The sequence below is a fragment of the Desmodus rotundus genome, chromosome 9 (assembly GCF_022682495.2).
Source record: "Desmodus rotundus isolate HL8 chromosome 9, HLdesRot8A.1, whole genome shotgun sequence".
NCBI classification, from domain to species: domain Eukaryota; kingdom Metazoa; phylum Chordata; class Mammalia; order Chiroptera; family Phyllostomidae; genus Desmodus; species Desmodus rotundus.
The window spans coordinates 37,138,095-37,152,833 of record NC_071395.1 but is presented as its reverse complement, the minus strand read 5'-3'; the positions used below and the strand labels follow the sequence as shown (position 1 = coordinate 37,152,833).

Here is a 14,739-nt window from a genome sequence, read left to right as displayed (position 1 = left end):
GGTTGGTTAGTGGGACGTGCTGGGGAAATGGCGTGCAACCTTGGGGTCCCAGAACCCTGCTGGTGATCTATGTCTCAGATGATGTTGCTCAAATCTAAGAGCAAGAGATCCTTACATGCAGCTCTGAGGGCCCTGCTCCTGTCACCCAGGTTGGCCGGAGTGAGGAGAAGAACCAGTGACCCAAAGCCAAAACCATGGGTGGGTGGGGGTCTGCATCTGATGGGGAAGGCTCCTAATGCCTAGTAACCTGGCTCTGTGTGGATCAGTCTTCCTGGACAGAGTCCTCCATACCCACACAGGATGGCCCCACCCACACTGCCAAAAGAATGGGCCTAGCTCCTTTCCAGAAAAGTCCAACAGCGCCTTCTACTGACAGCGATCCTCCCTGTTCTCAGCTGAGAACAGTGTCCTGTCTGAATATGCTGGCTGCTCTCCTGGGTGACAAATGTACTCAAGTGGAAACCCTGTGGCCTACATGAGGCTATTCTGTTACTGTGAAGTATTTTTAAATTCCTGGGGTTTTTTCCCTCAAATCTTGACTATGCTTCAAGTCTGTGCTTGCGGACCTAAACCATTCAGGTGGGAAGTAAATGCCATTTTGGAGATCTGACTGCTTTCCTAGGCCCCCCATGCAGGCATGCAGTCTCCCTCAGGTGGGCTTGGAGCTTGTGGGGTCCAACCACAGCCACATCTGGGGAGACTTCTAACCTACAACCTGGTCCCACATCCCAGCAGCTGTTTTCAGTGCTTGCTGTGTTTTTGTGGATTCTAAGGGTGTTTGTATTTGGTAGTGGTGGCTATTGGGATTGGTGGGGGTCTCTTTTTCTCTCTGGGTGGTGGTAGTAGTTCAGGTGGTAGCCAGATTACCTGCCAAGTGAGGAATGTTCTAGAAAGCCTAGAGGTGGCCACTGCCCCTGGCAAAGCCATTGCCATTCAGCTGCTTCTGAAGCATGGAGAGGATGGACTTCACCCAACAAAAGGCGGGGCACAGCTGGAGTACTCCACCCATCTACACCCTCCTACAACCCCCATTCTCAATGGTGATGGCTTCCCTCAGGTATTCTGGCAGCTGAGCCTGTGTCCCTTACAGCCAGCTCTGTGAGGCTGACATGGGTAGCATCCCTGGCCCCAGACACTTGCTGGGAGCACCCCCATCAACTGATGGGGATCTTTCTGCCTTTCCCTGTCACCTTTACTATGGAGGAAGTGATTCCCACCTGCCTCCACTCCTTCCTGGGAGCTTTGTCTAGCTAGTTGCTCAAAGCTGCTAGCACTTGCTGGCTTCTCTCTGCTGTTCTCTTGTCCCCCACCCAGGACCTCCTGGGGCACTGTCCTCCACCCCTGCCTTCCCCAGCTTAGGCCTCCCCTGAACCTCATCCAGGCCCTGCGACCCTGCGACCCTGTGGCCACACCCGGCTTTCTCCTATGGTCAGTTGACTCCCAGCACCAGCCTCCATAGGTGGAGCAGTCAAACCCACCCTCAGGGAAGTAGCGCGTTTCTACAGAACCACTTCCTGGAGCGAGTATTCTCATGGCACAGCGTTGGCACCTCTGCAAGTCTGTTATTTATCTTAAATTTAAAACAAAACCCAAAAAGCTTTGCCCAGACTGATTTGACTCAGTGGGTAGGGTGTCGTCCTGCAAACCGCGCGGCCAAAGTTTCCATTCCCCATCAGGTCACGTACCTAGGTTGCAGATACAGTCCCAGTCGAATTAGTGCCAAGTCGATCGATGTTTCTCACATCGATGTCTTTCTATCATATCAATAAACGTATACTTGGGCAAGGATTTAAAAAAAAATTAAACTACATACAAGTGAAGAGTGTTCTTTGCAAGCTATTTTGTCAGTTTTGGTGTTCAGTAGTGTTTGTGTTTACAACTAGGTCTGATAATGCTACCACTAAAAAAAAAAATTGGGTTGCGGAAATGGGACGTTTAGGCTGAAATCTTAGTCTTGGAGGTGGGACAGGGGGTTTGAGTGCCTTGCTCCGTCGGTCCCACGTTAGAATGAGTGGCAGCCCTGCTCGTTATCTGCGGAATGAGGACACCTTCTGGTGAAGGGAGAAACTGCACAAGCCGCGAGGAAGGGGTAATGATGCTCCCGGGGCGCTGAAACTCTGGCCGAACCCCGGGATCGAATTGAGGACCCTTAAACTTTCAGTGCAGCACTTTTCCAACTGAGCCTTTTCGGCTGGGTGGCAGGTGTCACTATCGTCCCCCTTCTACCCAGTTTTATGCAAGTAATTATTTTGTTTTACGCTTACCGATCGCGCACACATCATAGGGCAGCGTTTGCACAGCAACTACAACCCCGTCTCTGTGGCGCAATCGGTTAGCGCGTTCGGCTGTTAACCGAAAGGTTGGTGGTTCGAGCCCACCCAGGGACGCAGCTTTTATTTTTGCTTATTTTTGCTCCTCGGGTAAGAAAAGAGTGGGCGGGCTCCTGCTTTTTTGGAGACAAACCCCTTCCTATATCCTTTTATTTCTCGCGGGGCGTCGGGATTGCCCATTGGGGACGTCCACAAAGGCGGAACGTTCTGGGCTTAGGTTCCGGCTTCCGCTCACCAGCCGAACCACTTTCGGTGAAGATCCTTAGGACTCGGACCGCTAAAGCTGACGGACCGCAAAGGTTATCTGAAGGCCGAGGCCAAGATGGCGGCGCTGGCGGGTGAGCGAGTAGGGGCGTCAGGGTCACAGTTCTCGGGGAAACTGAGGTCGAGGTAGCGACACAGGCCCGCCAGCCTCTGGAGGGCTCCGGGGCGGGGCCCGGAGGGGGTCAAGGCTCTGCTGCCCTGGTAGTTTCCGAGAGAGAAGCGATTTGTGGATTGCCGCCCTGGGAATCCACAAACCGACAGGGAAACTGAGGCCCGGAGGGAAGGTGACATCCCTTACACAACAGGCGTCCTAACTTGGCCTGCTCCCGGGACCTTCGTCTTGAAATTAGTGATTAAACGCACAGGATGAAATCCACAGGGTTGCAAAGGAAAGCAGTTACCTGGAGATAGTTGTTAGGTTTTGTCTTGAATCCGCGTTGGCGAGTTCCTCATTCAGGTGCTTGCTTATTAGCGCTCGAGATCCAGCACCAAGCCCGATTGCTATGGTTTTGAAGGATGGGTGGACATGTTTGCAACCCTTGTGACGCCATTGGGAATGTCTGTAATTTCTTTTGGTAAAAACCGCGGGTCCTGTGGTTTGTTGATGACGTTCAGAATTGGAAGAAAGACCAATTTTCAGTAAGATGGTGACAACAAAGAGGGTATTTTTATTTCCTGTGGAAGTTCACGGATCTACTGAGCTGTGCGCTTCTGCAGAGCCCTAAATTTTTAGGTGGGGAAACTGAGGCTCAGAGAGGAGCAACTCAAACAGGAGCCTAAGGTTGGGCAGTTAGCCCGTCTTCCATGCTTGTTTCTGTGGGTTTGTTTACTCAACACATACTCATCACCTACAACCAAGGCTGAAGGGACACTGGGGTTACCCTAGGAGGCCCTAGCATTATTGCTGGGGAGGCAGGCACCACACAAATACACGTAGGTGACCATGGAACAGGGTGACAGGATTGAGAGAGCCTGGGGGCTGCTGTAGACGCAGTTAGAGCTGAAACCTGCCCCCTGAGAAGGGCTGGCCATGTGCACATGTGGAGCAGGTTGCTCCTGGCAGACAAAACAGCATGTGGGGAGGTGCTGAAGCAGGAGCAACACTGACACCTGTGAGAAAGGGAAGGCGGCCCTGGCGTGGAGCCTGGCTTTTTTCCAGGGGCTGTGCGGTTTTAAGCAGGGGAGTGGCACTATCTGGTTCATATTCTGAAAGACGCCTCTTTACCAAACATTTGTTAAAGTAGAACTTAGATAGGCCGAGGGTAGAGGGAGGGTGCATGAGGCAGGGGGCCTGAGCGGGAAAGACCTGGCTGACCTAGGCGTCAGAGTTTGTGGCCTCTGGTGCTGTCTGAAACTCACGGCCCGCACCCTGTGGTTCTCTGCAGCTCCCGGACTGCTCCGCCCGATCCTCGCTCTGTGGTGAGTGCCTGTGTCTTTGGCCCTGGCCTTGGCCACCCATCCAGAGGCTCTTTCAGGAAGGGGTCAGACTGGGGGGTGGGGGTTGGAGAGGGGATGGGATCAGAGTACCTCAGAGCTGGGAAGGACTTGAGCCAGTACAAACTAGCCCTGCCTGCTGAAGGTCACACAGTGAGTCAGAGGCAGCACCGGGGCTGGCAGTCTACTGTCCAGCAGGTGGTAATCAGGACCCTCAGTGCAGACAATCTGTGTTGGGGCAGAGCCTGGTTTTAGACCCTTGTCCACCTGTTCTTGTGCCGTCGGGACTCACTCTTTACCTGTTGCCAGAAAACAATCAGTGCATTTGCTCAGATGGCAGCCCCATGCAGGCCTCCTCAGGACAGGTCCCTCTTCGAGGACAGATCCCAGAAATGGAACCCTCAGCACCGTGGGACCTGGGACGTGGCAGATCTAAGGAGAGAGTCTTCCTAATGTGGAGGAGTCAGGGGGCTTTGAGGCAGGCATGGATTTGGACATTTTTCTAGGGATAAAATACATATTCACTATAAAACAAAGGAAAAGTGAGAGAAATGTAATATGAAAACCAGGCACTTTATGGCCCAGGGGGCGGCAGACTTTTTCCCTGAAGAGCCAGATGGTAAATGTTTTCAATTGTGCAGACCAGATGGTCTCTGTCGAGACTCTTCAGCTATGCTTTTATGAAAACAGTTGCAGACAGTACAGAAACACATTGGTGTGGTTGTGTGTCAATAAAACTTTATTTACAAAAATAGACAGAGGGCCGGGCTTGCAGTTTGCCCTTGCCTGCTCCAGGGTGGCCCCTGTAATGGCATCTCCAGGCATCCCGGTCTGCTCCTCATGTGTGCTCTGTCTCTGCAGCTCCAGTGTGGGTTCAGCTGTTCAGATACGATGTGTCCATGCCAGTTTGGCTGCTGATGGTCCAAGCAGGTGAGGCCAGCCCTCCCGATAGCCCACATGCCCTGAAGCAGCCCCTCCCCCAGCACAGCAGCACCCGTGGTGTCTCCAGGGGCCTCCTACACCCAGCAGGACTATGCAGTCCGTGCCCAGCCCCTCTTGTGCGTGTAAGCCGGTGGTTGCACGTCTGCAAACCAAAGGGCCTTCGCTAAAGAGTGTGTCAGCTGGCCCCTGTTTTCCATATGGAGAAACTGAGTTCCCAAGAAGACTGGGTCTTCTGGGGCCACAGCAAGGCAGGATGACGAGTGTCCATGCGGTCTTTCATTTCTTTGTTCAGCAGACCCAGGCCTGGGTGCTGGGACTCTGCAGCCCCTAGGCAATCCCTGACTCGAGGCTCTGCCCAGCACTGCCTTCAGGACTAGCAGTGACCACAACTTTGTCCTGTGCTCTGACGGGCTGCTCCATGTTAGGCCCCGGGGTAGAGGCTGTGGGAGTGGCCAGCACTCATCTCCTGGGATTCCTGCTTGACTAACACCTTCTGCCATGTTCCATGCCCAGCACACAGCCCGCAGTGGCCAAGCCCGGAGCCGTGGTCCCCAAACCCAGCTCACTTCCCAGCAGCCGGGGCGAGTATGTGGTGACCAAGCTGGACGACCTCATCAACTGGGCCCGCCGGGTGAGCCCCCAGCCCTTCTCCATCTCTCCAGCCTCAGCTGCACGCTTGCACACGTGCACGTGGGCAGCACACATGCTCACCTGCCCCCGTAGTTCAGGGAGCCGACTGGACTTCCCCAGAGGCTCATGATTGTGTGAGGACTCATCCTCTGCACCCCCACACTTCCAGCTCCTGGCCCTGACATCCCCTCCATGTCTCTGTCCCACCCTCTTGTCTCTCCCTCAGGCCTTAGTGAAGGTGGCCCACCTCCCTTCTGTAGTTCTGTTTTCTGTTACTACCTCTTTTTTCTCTTATTGGAAAAGTAACCTTTTCATTTTTATTTACTTTTTAAAAGATTTGATTTATTTATTTTTAGAGAGAGGGAAAGGAAAAGGGAGAGAAGCATTGATGTGTTTTCAGCTGCTTCTCACATGTGCCCACCTGGGGACCTGGCCTGAAACCCAGTCATGTGCCCTGACCAGAATTGAACCAGTGACTGTTTGGTTGGCAGGACGACCCCCAATCCACTGAACCACACCAGTCTGGGCTAAAAGTGACCTGTTAACTAGAAAAGTGTTGTCTGCCGGAGGCAGTAACTCCTTTCTGGCAAAATCTTAAAAGCCTGCCCTGCCCCCAGCGTCAGCCACGAAACAGCTTTTGTCTTGTATTCACTGTTAAGTCATGTGCCTGGCGTGTCTCCCACTGGACACGTGTCCTGTGTCCCAAGACAGGGGCTCCTTTCAGTACCCGAGCTGTGCTGGGTTGGGACACGCCACTTTGACAATCTCCCATTGATGGTCGCACGCTGGCTCAGTCTTTTGTGTGTCTTTGTGCCACCACCCCTCAGTGAGCGCCCTACCAGGGCCCCTGGGCAGCTCCAGGATGACGATGTCCTCTGCAGCCTTGTTTATGACTCTGAACACCCAGAGATGAGGTCAGAGTGAGCCAGCTAGGGTGCCAGTCAGTCAGGTGGTCTTGCCACGGTGGGCAGCCCTTGCGCTGTCACCGCACTAGCTCATCAGTGGGGACGTGGGGTCTTCTTCTGGTCCCAGATTAGATGCAGAGTATCAGAGAAAGGTCTGGCTGAGGACCCTAGCTGTGGGGTAATCAGGCACCAAACAGATAAAGTAGTCAGAGGGCAGCTGAGGCCATCCTGGAGGGCTTCCTGGAGGAATTGGCATTGGAGTTCTTGGACACCAGGAGGTGTCCAGAACAAGATCCTCAGTGTTAGGCCTGTACTATCAGTGGTACTATTAAAACTAATTTTATGTGTTTGTCTTTTTTAACTTTTTTTTCCTTTGGTAATGTGGCTACTGGCAAGTGTTGACCCATAGGCCTACCTCACTTTACCTTCCCATTGGGCAGCCCTGGTCATGTGGTTTCTGTGTGGGGTTGGGGCAGGGAATGGCTGATGTGTTGTTCTTCAAGAAGGGTTAGAAATCTAGATTTTTCTATGTGAAATTGCCTAGTTTTTTAAAACACAATGGGACAGCTGTCCACTCACGGCTGACCACCCTGGCCCCCTCAGAGCTCCCTGTGGCCCATGACCTTCGGTCTGGCCTGCTGTGCTGTGGAGATGATGCATATGGCAGCACCCCGCTACGACATGGACCGTTTTGGCGTGGTCTTCCGAGCCAGCCCACGCCAGTCAGATGTCATGATCGTGGCCGGGACACTCACCAACAAGATGGCCCCCGCGCTCCGCAAGGTAGGCCTGGCTCTGGCCCCGCCCACTCGCTGCCCAGGCTGGAGCCGCACGTAGACCCTGTCATCTCTTCCAGGTCTATGACCAGATGCCAGAGCCTCGCTATGTCGTGTCAATGGGCAGGTGAGTGTCAGGTGGGGCCGGGGGCCACGAGCTGGCTCCAGTGATGAGACACCTGTGACACAGTGGCATGTTTCTCCCTCGTCTTTTATCTGGGCTTGTGTCTGAGCATGGTCATGGAGGTGTAACTTACACTCAGTGGAATCCCACAGCTGCAGAGAGCAAGACAGTGACTCTGACGCTCTGCTGTGTGTGCTCACCGTCCGCAGAACGCCCCCTACTGTGGGTTGTCATCGCTCCCGCAGCCCAGCAGCCCGTCTGACTTCTGTCCGTTTGCTTTATGAACACAAGTGACGTCTCCCTCTGTCGACAGTTTACATTCTCCTTGCCTTTTTAACTTGCAGTTGTTTCCCCACATCATCGAAACCCGTTTAATCACTTAATTTTTTTTTGTTGAGATAGAACCCATATAGCAGAAAGTTTGCACTTTTAAAGTGTGCAATTCCATGGGCTTTATTGCATTCACAACATGTAAAACCATCCTCTTTGTGTAGTTCCAGATCATTCCATCACCCCAACAATGAGCCCCATCCCCGCTCATCTGCAGTCACTCCTACCCTCACCCCCAGCCCCTGGCAACCATGAACCCATTTCCTGTCTTGTGCCTCTTCTGGACGTTTCATATAAATGGAATCACACACTGTGTGTGTGGCCTGTAGTGTCTGGCTTCTCACCGAGCATGTTTTCAGGGTCTATCGATTAGCCTTGTTCTACCTGGCCCCAGGTGACTGTTGCATTCCCCGTGACTTTATGTCCCCTTCTAGTCCTTTGGCACCCTGGGCACCTGCTTGCAGTTGAAGGTGGCTGTGGGTTAGGGGCAGGGCCCAGAGGAGGGAACAGGGCCAGTGACCAGAGGGGCCCTCATAGCACTGCTTCCCCTCCAGCTGCGCCAACGGAGGAGGTTACTACCACTACTCATACTCCGTCGTGAGGGGCTGTGACCGCATCGTGCCTGTGGACATCTACGTTCCAGGTAAGTCCCCTGCCCACGTCTCTGGGCAAGCAGGCCTTCAGGTTCATTCCCACAAAGGAGTTCCCACGCTCCTGCAGACACAGTGGGTTCTCCCTTTTCTAAGAATGAGCAGGTCCTGGCCAGTGTGGCTCAGTTGGTTGGAGTGTCATCCTGTAAACCAAAAGGTTGTGGGTTTGATTCCTGGTCAGGGCACATGCTTAGGTTGAGGGTTTGGTCCCCAGTCAGAGCACATGCAAGAGGCAAGCGATTGATGTTTCTCTCTCACATCAATGTTTCTCTCCATCTCTCTGTCCCTTCCCCTCTCTCTAAAATCAATGAGCATGTCCTCAGGTGAGAATTAAAAAAAAAAAAGAATGAACAGATTTGGGTCTAAGAAAGGTAACACCCCAGCCTTTCCTTTTGTTGTCCCTTCACGGGCTCCCCGATTTCATTCAGATGCTGGTTGAGGCCAACATCAGGGGGTTAGGCTGAGCTGTTGGGTTGAGGGGTTAGGTATGGAGTTGCTGGTACTTGGTCATTTTTAAGCTCTAGTTTTATATGATTCCACCTAATAGAAACAGAATCAAAGAAATGCTGTTGGGAAACAGAAAACAGGTCCTGGAGGACATGAACAGAGTCCGTGAGCTCTTGCCCTCACAATGGGTTATGAGACCCTGCGGCTCCCCCTCCCTCTCCCCGCCCCCGGCTTGGACCCAAGATCACCAGGGTGGCCAGATTCAGCAAATAAAAATGCAGGGCGCCCAGTTAAATCTGAATGTCAGAAAAACAATGAGTAATATCTTTCTCATTATAAGTATGTCGCATGATATTCAGGATATACTTACACTAAAAAAAGTATCAGTGATTTGTCTTAAGTTTTCATGTACCTGGGCAATCTTTGTCTGGCCGCCCAGTGGGACTCACATGCCTCCTCATCTGGATGATCAGTGGGAGTGGCCTCCTGGGCACGTGCTGGCATGTGCTGGCATCTCCCAAAGGCAGAGAAACAGGTTTCCATGTTGGATTAGAGCTCATTGGAAAATGGAGTTGATTTGTTTCGCATTCTACAAATATTTATTGAGTGTTTTTTCTAGGCCTGGGCCTCGATTGGGCAACACTGGGTCGTAAAGAAGCCTTAGTACCTGGGCCAGGCCCTGGCAGGGTCGGGGAAACAGAGCCTGACACAGACCTGTCCAGCCCCTCCTATTGGGTAGCAGAGGGCACAGTGGGTGGGGCTTTAAAAGATGCATAGTGGTCCACCCTGCAGGCTTGTTAACCTTGACCAAGAGCCAGACTCTTGGTCGGTTACTGCTTGTTTAACACATGACCTCAGGTAAGTCTCCTCTCTGAGCCTCAGTTTCCCCATCTATCAGATGGCCCGCTGTGATCATATTGTAGCTACTGAGCACTCCAGTCAGCTGGAAGTAAATGACCATGACAGTTCTTTATCTGGCCACCTGAGGTGGCAGGCCTGTCAGGTCCTGGCAAGTCCTCCAGGTGGCAATGTGTCCCTCTACTTATTTCCCCTGAGACATCAGGGACAGGGACTGTGAGGACTGTTTCTCTGAGGTTTCCCTTCTCAGTCTGTGGGCCTTCCTGCCCTGCCTACCTTGCCGGCTATTTCCCGTGGTGGGCCAAACTGCCCAGCCCCTTCAGTGCATTTATGGAATGCTGGGGTGGGGGCCCATCTGAGCCCTCCCCGCCCTGGGAAGCGGCCTGGATGTGGCCAGCCCGCCCTCAGCCCACCTGCAGCTCCTGGGTCACTCTTCCCAGGGCCCTGGGTGGCCCAGGCCTTTCCTGCTCCTCTTTACCTGTAGTTGTTGCCCCCAGCCAGCCATTTGATGTTCCTTCTGGTTCACTTGCCCTTTGCCAGACAGCATTGGGAGGGGTGGGGCCCCAGCAGGGCCCAGAATCCATTCACTGGTCAAAGGCTCCTGGCTGAGCCAGGGCTGTGGGGCCCTGCCCCATGGACAGAGACACTGAGGTGAGATCCTGCCCCTAGGCTGCCCGCCCACCGCCGAGGCCCTGCTCTATGGCATCCTGCAGTTGCAGAAGAAGATCAAGCGGGAGAAGAGACTCAGGATCTGGTACCGCAGGTAGTGCCACCTGACTACCGCTCTGTGTCCTCTTCATCACCTCAAGAGATGGCCAATAAACCCAAGAAACCCACCTGGTCCAGTGCCTGCCCTGTGGTGTATGGGCAGGGGCCCTGGGAGGTAGGGGGGCGCCCACAGGGCAGAGAGCACCCCCTGTGCCTGGTGTGGATGAGCGAGTGCTGCCTTGGGCAGGGTCAGTCCTCAGAGATGCTGAGGCCCTGGAGGCAGTCCCTACCAGCCCCTCTTAGGGGCCTGCACTTGGTCTCCTCCAGGCCCCACCACTGTGAAGGAGGGGAGCCAGATCATCCCCTAGATCCAGGTGAGGGCTGGCTGTCTCTGCCCAGGGACTGAAGGGGGTGTTGAGTCAGAGGAAACAAGACAGCAAGTGACACTGTACTCTGGTAGCTGAGGGTCTTGTGAGAGTCCAGATGTAAAGGTTTTGCTTTATTTTGTGGTTCATTCTGATGAGATGGGGCCAGAGACCCTTTTCAGTAGCCCTAGGACCTGGGCCTGGAGCTGCTATATTCCCTGCAGTCCTGACCTAGTTCTCTACACCCTTGGACCCTAGCTGCCAACCACAGGGAAGGAGGGGCAGCTGTCCTGGCTGGCTGGGGGGAGGAGCCATAGGTGATTGATTGGTGGTGTCTCCCATGGACTGGATGGGGTTCAGAGGCTACACAGGGGAGCTGAGAGCTTGCCCACTGGCTCCCTGAAGGTTCGTTTAACAGATTTCTTTTTCTGGAGGGACAGGAGGAGTAAGTGAGAGTGCACTTGTGCATCGGGCTGCTGATCGGCCAGCCTAGAGTCAGCATTTATTTTGTCCCCCTGAGCCTGGAAGGAGGCTGGTGCTAGTCCCCTTGCAGAGGTTAGGGAAGGTGGCCAGGGTCACACAGCTGGTGCTGCCTCAACTGGAACCTGGGCTGTAAGGCTGGAGCCTGAGCTCCTGGTCACAAAGGCACTGCTGGGGGGGGGGGGGGGCGGCGCAGGGAATAGGTGACTGAGTCTGGGGCCACCAGACTTAGTGCTTGGTGACCAGGGGTGTGATCATCTGTGGGAAGGCATAGTAGCGGCAGTCGGCAGGTGGGACCAGCTCCATCACCTGCGTGTGGATATTTTCCCGCTGGAAGCCCGCCTCCAGTAGCGCCGGCACCTGCGTCTCCTGTGACAGGGAAGCGCCACGTCACGAGCAGGCTGTGGGGCCTCATGGTGCGTGTACAAACACACACATACCCGGTGCCTACCCTTCCTCATGCAGCATTGCTAGTGCCAAGGCCCGCAGGGACTGCAGCAGCCCCCACCCCGGTCGAACTGCTGAGATAACATGAGTAGTGATCCCCAGGTGTCTAAACTCGGGCAGCAGCTTCCTGGCTGTCATAGCTGCCCAACTGCTTGTCCTTGCAGGCAGAGGGAAGAGCTTGGTCAAAGGCCCTGAGACAAGCTTGGCTGAACTAGCACGTGCACTCTGGGTGGAGGGGGGCCCAGTGAGGGATATGGGGCCTGTCAGCCAGGTGGGGAGCTTAGGCTGAGTCCCTGTGTCCCAAGGGCACTGGGGAGGGACCTTGCCCGGTTTCCACACATGAGGGCACAATCTACCCAAGAGAGCAGCCTGGAGGCAAGGGACCCTCCCAGGTCACAGGTAACTACAGCTACCTCCCCAAATTGCCTGGGGTAAGAGGGAGAGGGGTATGCCCAGGGAGCTTTAGCTGCTGCACCTCAAACATGGTAGTGATGTTGGAGTACTTGGACTTCATCAGCTCCCCCCAGGAGGTAAGGTTGCAGTAGGTGAGGATGCCCCCCGTCTTCAGCAGACGAAAAGCGTGGGCCTAGGAGGGCATCAGAGGTCAGGAAGATCCGAGAACGAAGTGAAAAGAGGGGTACCCTGTTTGTGGGTGGTAGATGCCTCCCCCCAGCTGACCCCTCTTGCAGGGGCCTGCAGACCCCATTCCTCTGTGAGGTCCTACCCTGATGAAGTTGAACTGGTGCGTGTGCCAGGTTTCCTCGGACAGCGGGTAAGTGTCGTACAGGATCCCTGCAATGAGGGCAGAAGCCACATGGTCAGGGCCAGCGGCAGCCATACCAACACAGTGCTACACACAGAGGTGGAATTCAAACATGACCTAGGAACCCCAGCTGCTGAACCCCAAGTTCACTAGGCTGCCACTTCTGGGTATCGTGCAATTCAGCCTTTCCCTTTTAGGTATCATCGCCCTCCCACTGAGTGCCAGGCTTTGTCTCGTGTCTGTGCCACCCCCACCCCCAGCCCAGGCTCTGTTGCCCCAGCGACATGTCCACACATGTGTTCTTTAGAAGGCCCCTCTACAAGTGAGGCGGAGACTCAAGACAGAGGTTCCCATCACCCAGTGCCCAGAGCCCTCCTCACCATCAAAGTGACCATCTGGCAGGGTGGGTGCCACCTCTTCCCACAGGCCTTTCAAAGGAACCACCTTGGGGCAGGGGAAAAAAAGAGAAGACCGAGGTCAGAGGAGTCCCCAGGACTTCACTGTAAGGAGGAGGCAGAGGAACTTCCACATAAGGACAGCCCCCCGCCCCCGTGCCTGAGACCACTAGGAGTAGGCTGGGGGTGCCTGTGGGCAGAGGTGGCACCTTGTGTGGCTGCTGCTGAGCCCAGTCCTGCAGCCGCTGGAAGACGCCGTCATTACACTCAATGACCCAGTGCTCGTCGATGGCGGCTTCCTGCACCTTGGTGGCTGCGATGGCCATGCCGAAGCCCACCTCCAGGACCCGGCCCCCTGGACACACAAAAGGCCGGGGCTGGGAAGCTACCTGGAGGAGGAGGCGCAGGGGCAGCGCCTTGGCACAGAGAAATTAGGACAGGAGGGCACAGTGGGCACAGGGTTACAGTGGCCCTGAGAGGGAACAGCATGGGCCCTGGCCAGCAGCCAAAAAGGGATGGCCTGCCAGCAAGGCCACAGGGCAGATTTTGGGCCGGGGGAGGGGGGTGGGTGATCAGACTCTGGACTTCGAGCCTGGTTCTGGCTATGTACACTGGCAGCACTGGTGGCATGCCGCCGGTGCAGCTTATCTCTTGGTTACATTTCTCTCCCCCTCCCACCCTCTCCTCCATGAAGTTCACAAGAGAAGAGAAAGGGAGGACCAGGATTCCAGGCTGGGGCCTGGAACAATCTGGGGGAGTACTCACTGCACCACAGATGGAGGCCTAAGGGCCACACACAGCCCCTTGGGACCTGAGCACCTCTAGGGCTCTGACACCAGAGCACAGAGTCACCAGGCCACAGCTGTCTCCAAGCCTCAGCTTTCCCAGAGTTATTCTTAGCTAGGGCGGGTAGAATGTCCCCGTGCAGGTTCTCCTCACGTGTGCCTGGGTAGTACCCACCACCTGCTGCCACCCAGTCCCTGCGCTCAGGCGGCTGAGTCCCACCCAAGGTCCTGTAGCTGAGGACCCATTTACCCTGGAGAGGAAGTTTCCGGTACTTACAGGGTGCCTACTATGTGCACGCCCCGTGCCTGCAGAACTCCTTTTATTTCCCTGCCACCCCCCCTACCCCCGGCCTCCGACCCCCACCCCAGCAGCCGCATTTTCCAGGCGAGGAAAGAGGCACAGAGAGACTCGAGTACACATCTACCTGAGAGCAGGCTGGTACCAGGTCTGGTCTCCCCTGAGGGCTACACTTGGGCTGGGCACGGAGTTACCTCTGGAGGTGGCGGCGGCCGCCAGCGCATGCATGTAGGGAGTCTCCCAACGCTCCATCACGGGCTTGCCCAGGATCTGCAGTTGCGTGTCTGATGCGTCGTAGGACGCGGGCGCTGCCAGCCACGCAGGCCTGCAGTTCTCACCAGGCACGAAGATGGGGGTTGCGACGGGGGCGCTCATCTTGCGGGCTGACTGGCACCGCCGACTCAGGTCCTGAGGAGGAGGGTTGGTTCTGGCAGGGCCTTCTGGGCCGTGGTGTGTGACCTGGACAGGCGGGGGCGTTGCCGAGGGCATGACGTGAGGAGGACCGGCCAGAGCAGACTGCGCAGTGGTTCGAGTGGCCCCTAGTGGCCTCCAAGGAGAAGACAGCCCCACGTGGGTCAGGACGCCGGCCCACTCCCCCGCCTTGCTGAGCCTCCAGCACCTCCTCTGTGAAAGGAACACAGCAGCAGGGAGCCCTCGGGGGTCCAGAGCCTCTCCTCTTCACTCTCCTGCCTCAGTTTTCTCATCTGTCACTGCTTCAGAAGGCCCCTCTTCCTTGTTGGGGTGAGAGGATCTTATGATTTTCCTGGCGCTATTGGAAGTGCCTTAGGTATTTAAAAAAACCATTCAG

At 55.3% G+C, this 14,739-nt stretch overlaps 2 protein-coding genes and 1 non-coding gene across 3 annotated transcripts; 2 read left to right on the top strand and 1 right to left on the bottom strand.

Moving 5' to 3' along the window:
• The first annotated feature begins 2,313 nt into the window (after positions 1-2,313).
• TRNAN-GUU (transfer RNA asparagine (anticodon GUU)) lies at positions 2,314-2,387 on the top strand. The gene has a single exon. It is a non-coding gene; the product is annotated as a tRNA-Asn (tRNA).
• Positions 2,388-2,553: 166 nt separating this feature from the next.
• NDUFS7 (NADH:ubiquinone oxidoreductase core subunit S7) lies at positions 2,554-10,531 on the top strand. Its single transcript, XM_024569242.3, has 8 exons — positions 2,554-2,668; positions 3,980-4,013; positions 4,890-4,958; positions 5,484-5,601; positions 7,109-7,288; positions 7,362-7,408; positions 8,290-8,378; positions 10,360-10,531. The coding sequence occupies exons 1-8, from the start codon at positions 2,653-2,655 to the stop codon at positions 10,455-10,457; spliced, it is 651 nt and encodes a 216-aa protein (XP_024425010.1). The 5' UTR covers positions 2,554-2,652; the 3' UTR covers positions 10,458-10,531.
• Positions 10,532-10,884: 353 nt separating this feature from the next.
• Positions 10,885-14,400, bottom strand: GAMT (guanidinoacetate N-methyltransferase). The gene is made up of 6 exons (XM_024568932.4): positions 14,126-14,400; positions 13,058-13,203; positions 12,834-12,897; positions 12,415-12,482; positions 12,166-12,276; positions 10,885-11,612 (listed from the first exon to the last, which is right to left on the bottom strand). Exons 1-6 carry the CDS (start codon positions 14,304-14,306, stop codon positions 11,472-11,474), a joined length of 711 nt encoding a protein of 236 aa, XP_024424700.2. The 5' UTR covers positions 14,307-14,400; the 3' UTR covers positions 10,885-11,471.
• Between the last annotated feature and the right edge of the window lie 339 nt (positions 14,401-14,739).

What these genes read in the sequence shown, in the direction of transcription:
- NDUFS7 (XM_024569242.3), top strand. An exon ending in TGGCCCCCGCGCTCCGCAAG is followed by an intron (nt 7,289 to 7,361) that starts GTAGGCCTGGCT and finishes CATCTCTTCCAG; the next exon opens with GTCTATGACCAGATGCCAGA. An exon ending in TATGTCGTGTCAATGGGCAG is followed by an intron (nt 7,409 to 8,289) that starts GTGAGTGTCAGG and finishes CTTCCCCTCCAG; the next exon opens with CTGCGCCAACGGAGGAGGTT.
- GAMT (XM_024568932.4), bottom strand. Translation starts at nt 14,306, where the DNA reads ATGAGCGCCCCCGTCGCAACCCCCATCTTCGTGCCTGGTGAGAACTGC. An exon ending in CTCAGCAGCAGCCACACAAG is followed by an intron (nt 12,898 to 13,057) that starts GTGCCACCTCTG and finishes CCCTGCCCCAAG; the next exon opens with GTGGTTCCTTTGAAAGGCCT. An exon ending in ACATCACTACCATGTTTGAG is followed by an intron (nt 11,613 to 12,165) that starts GTGCAGCAGCTA and finishes TCCCTGTCACAG; the next exon opens with GAGACGCAGGTGCCGGCGCT.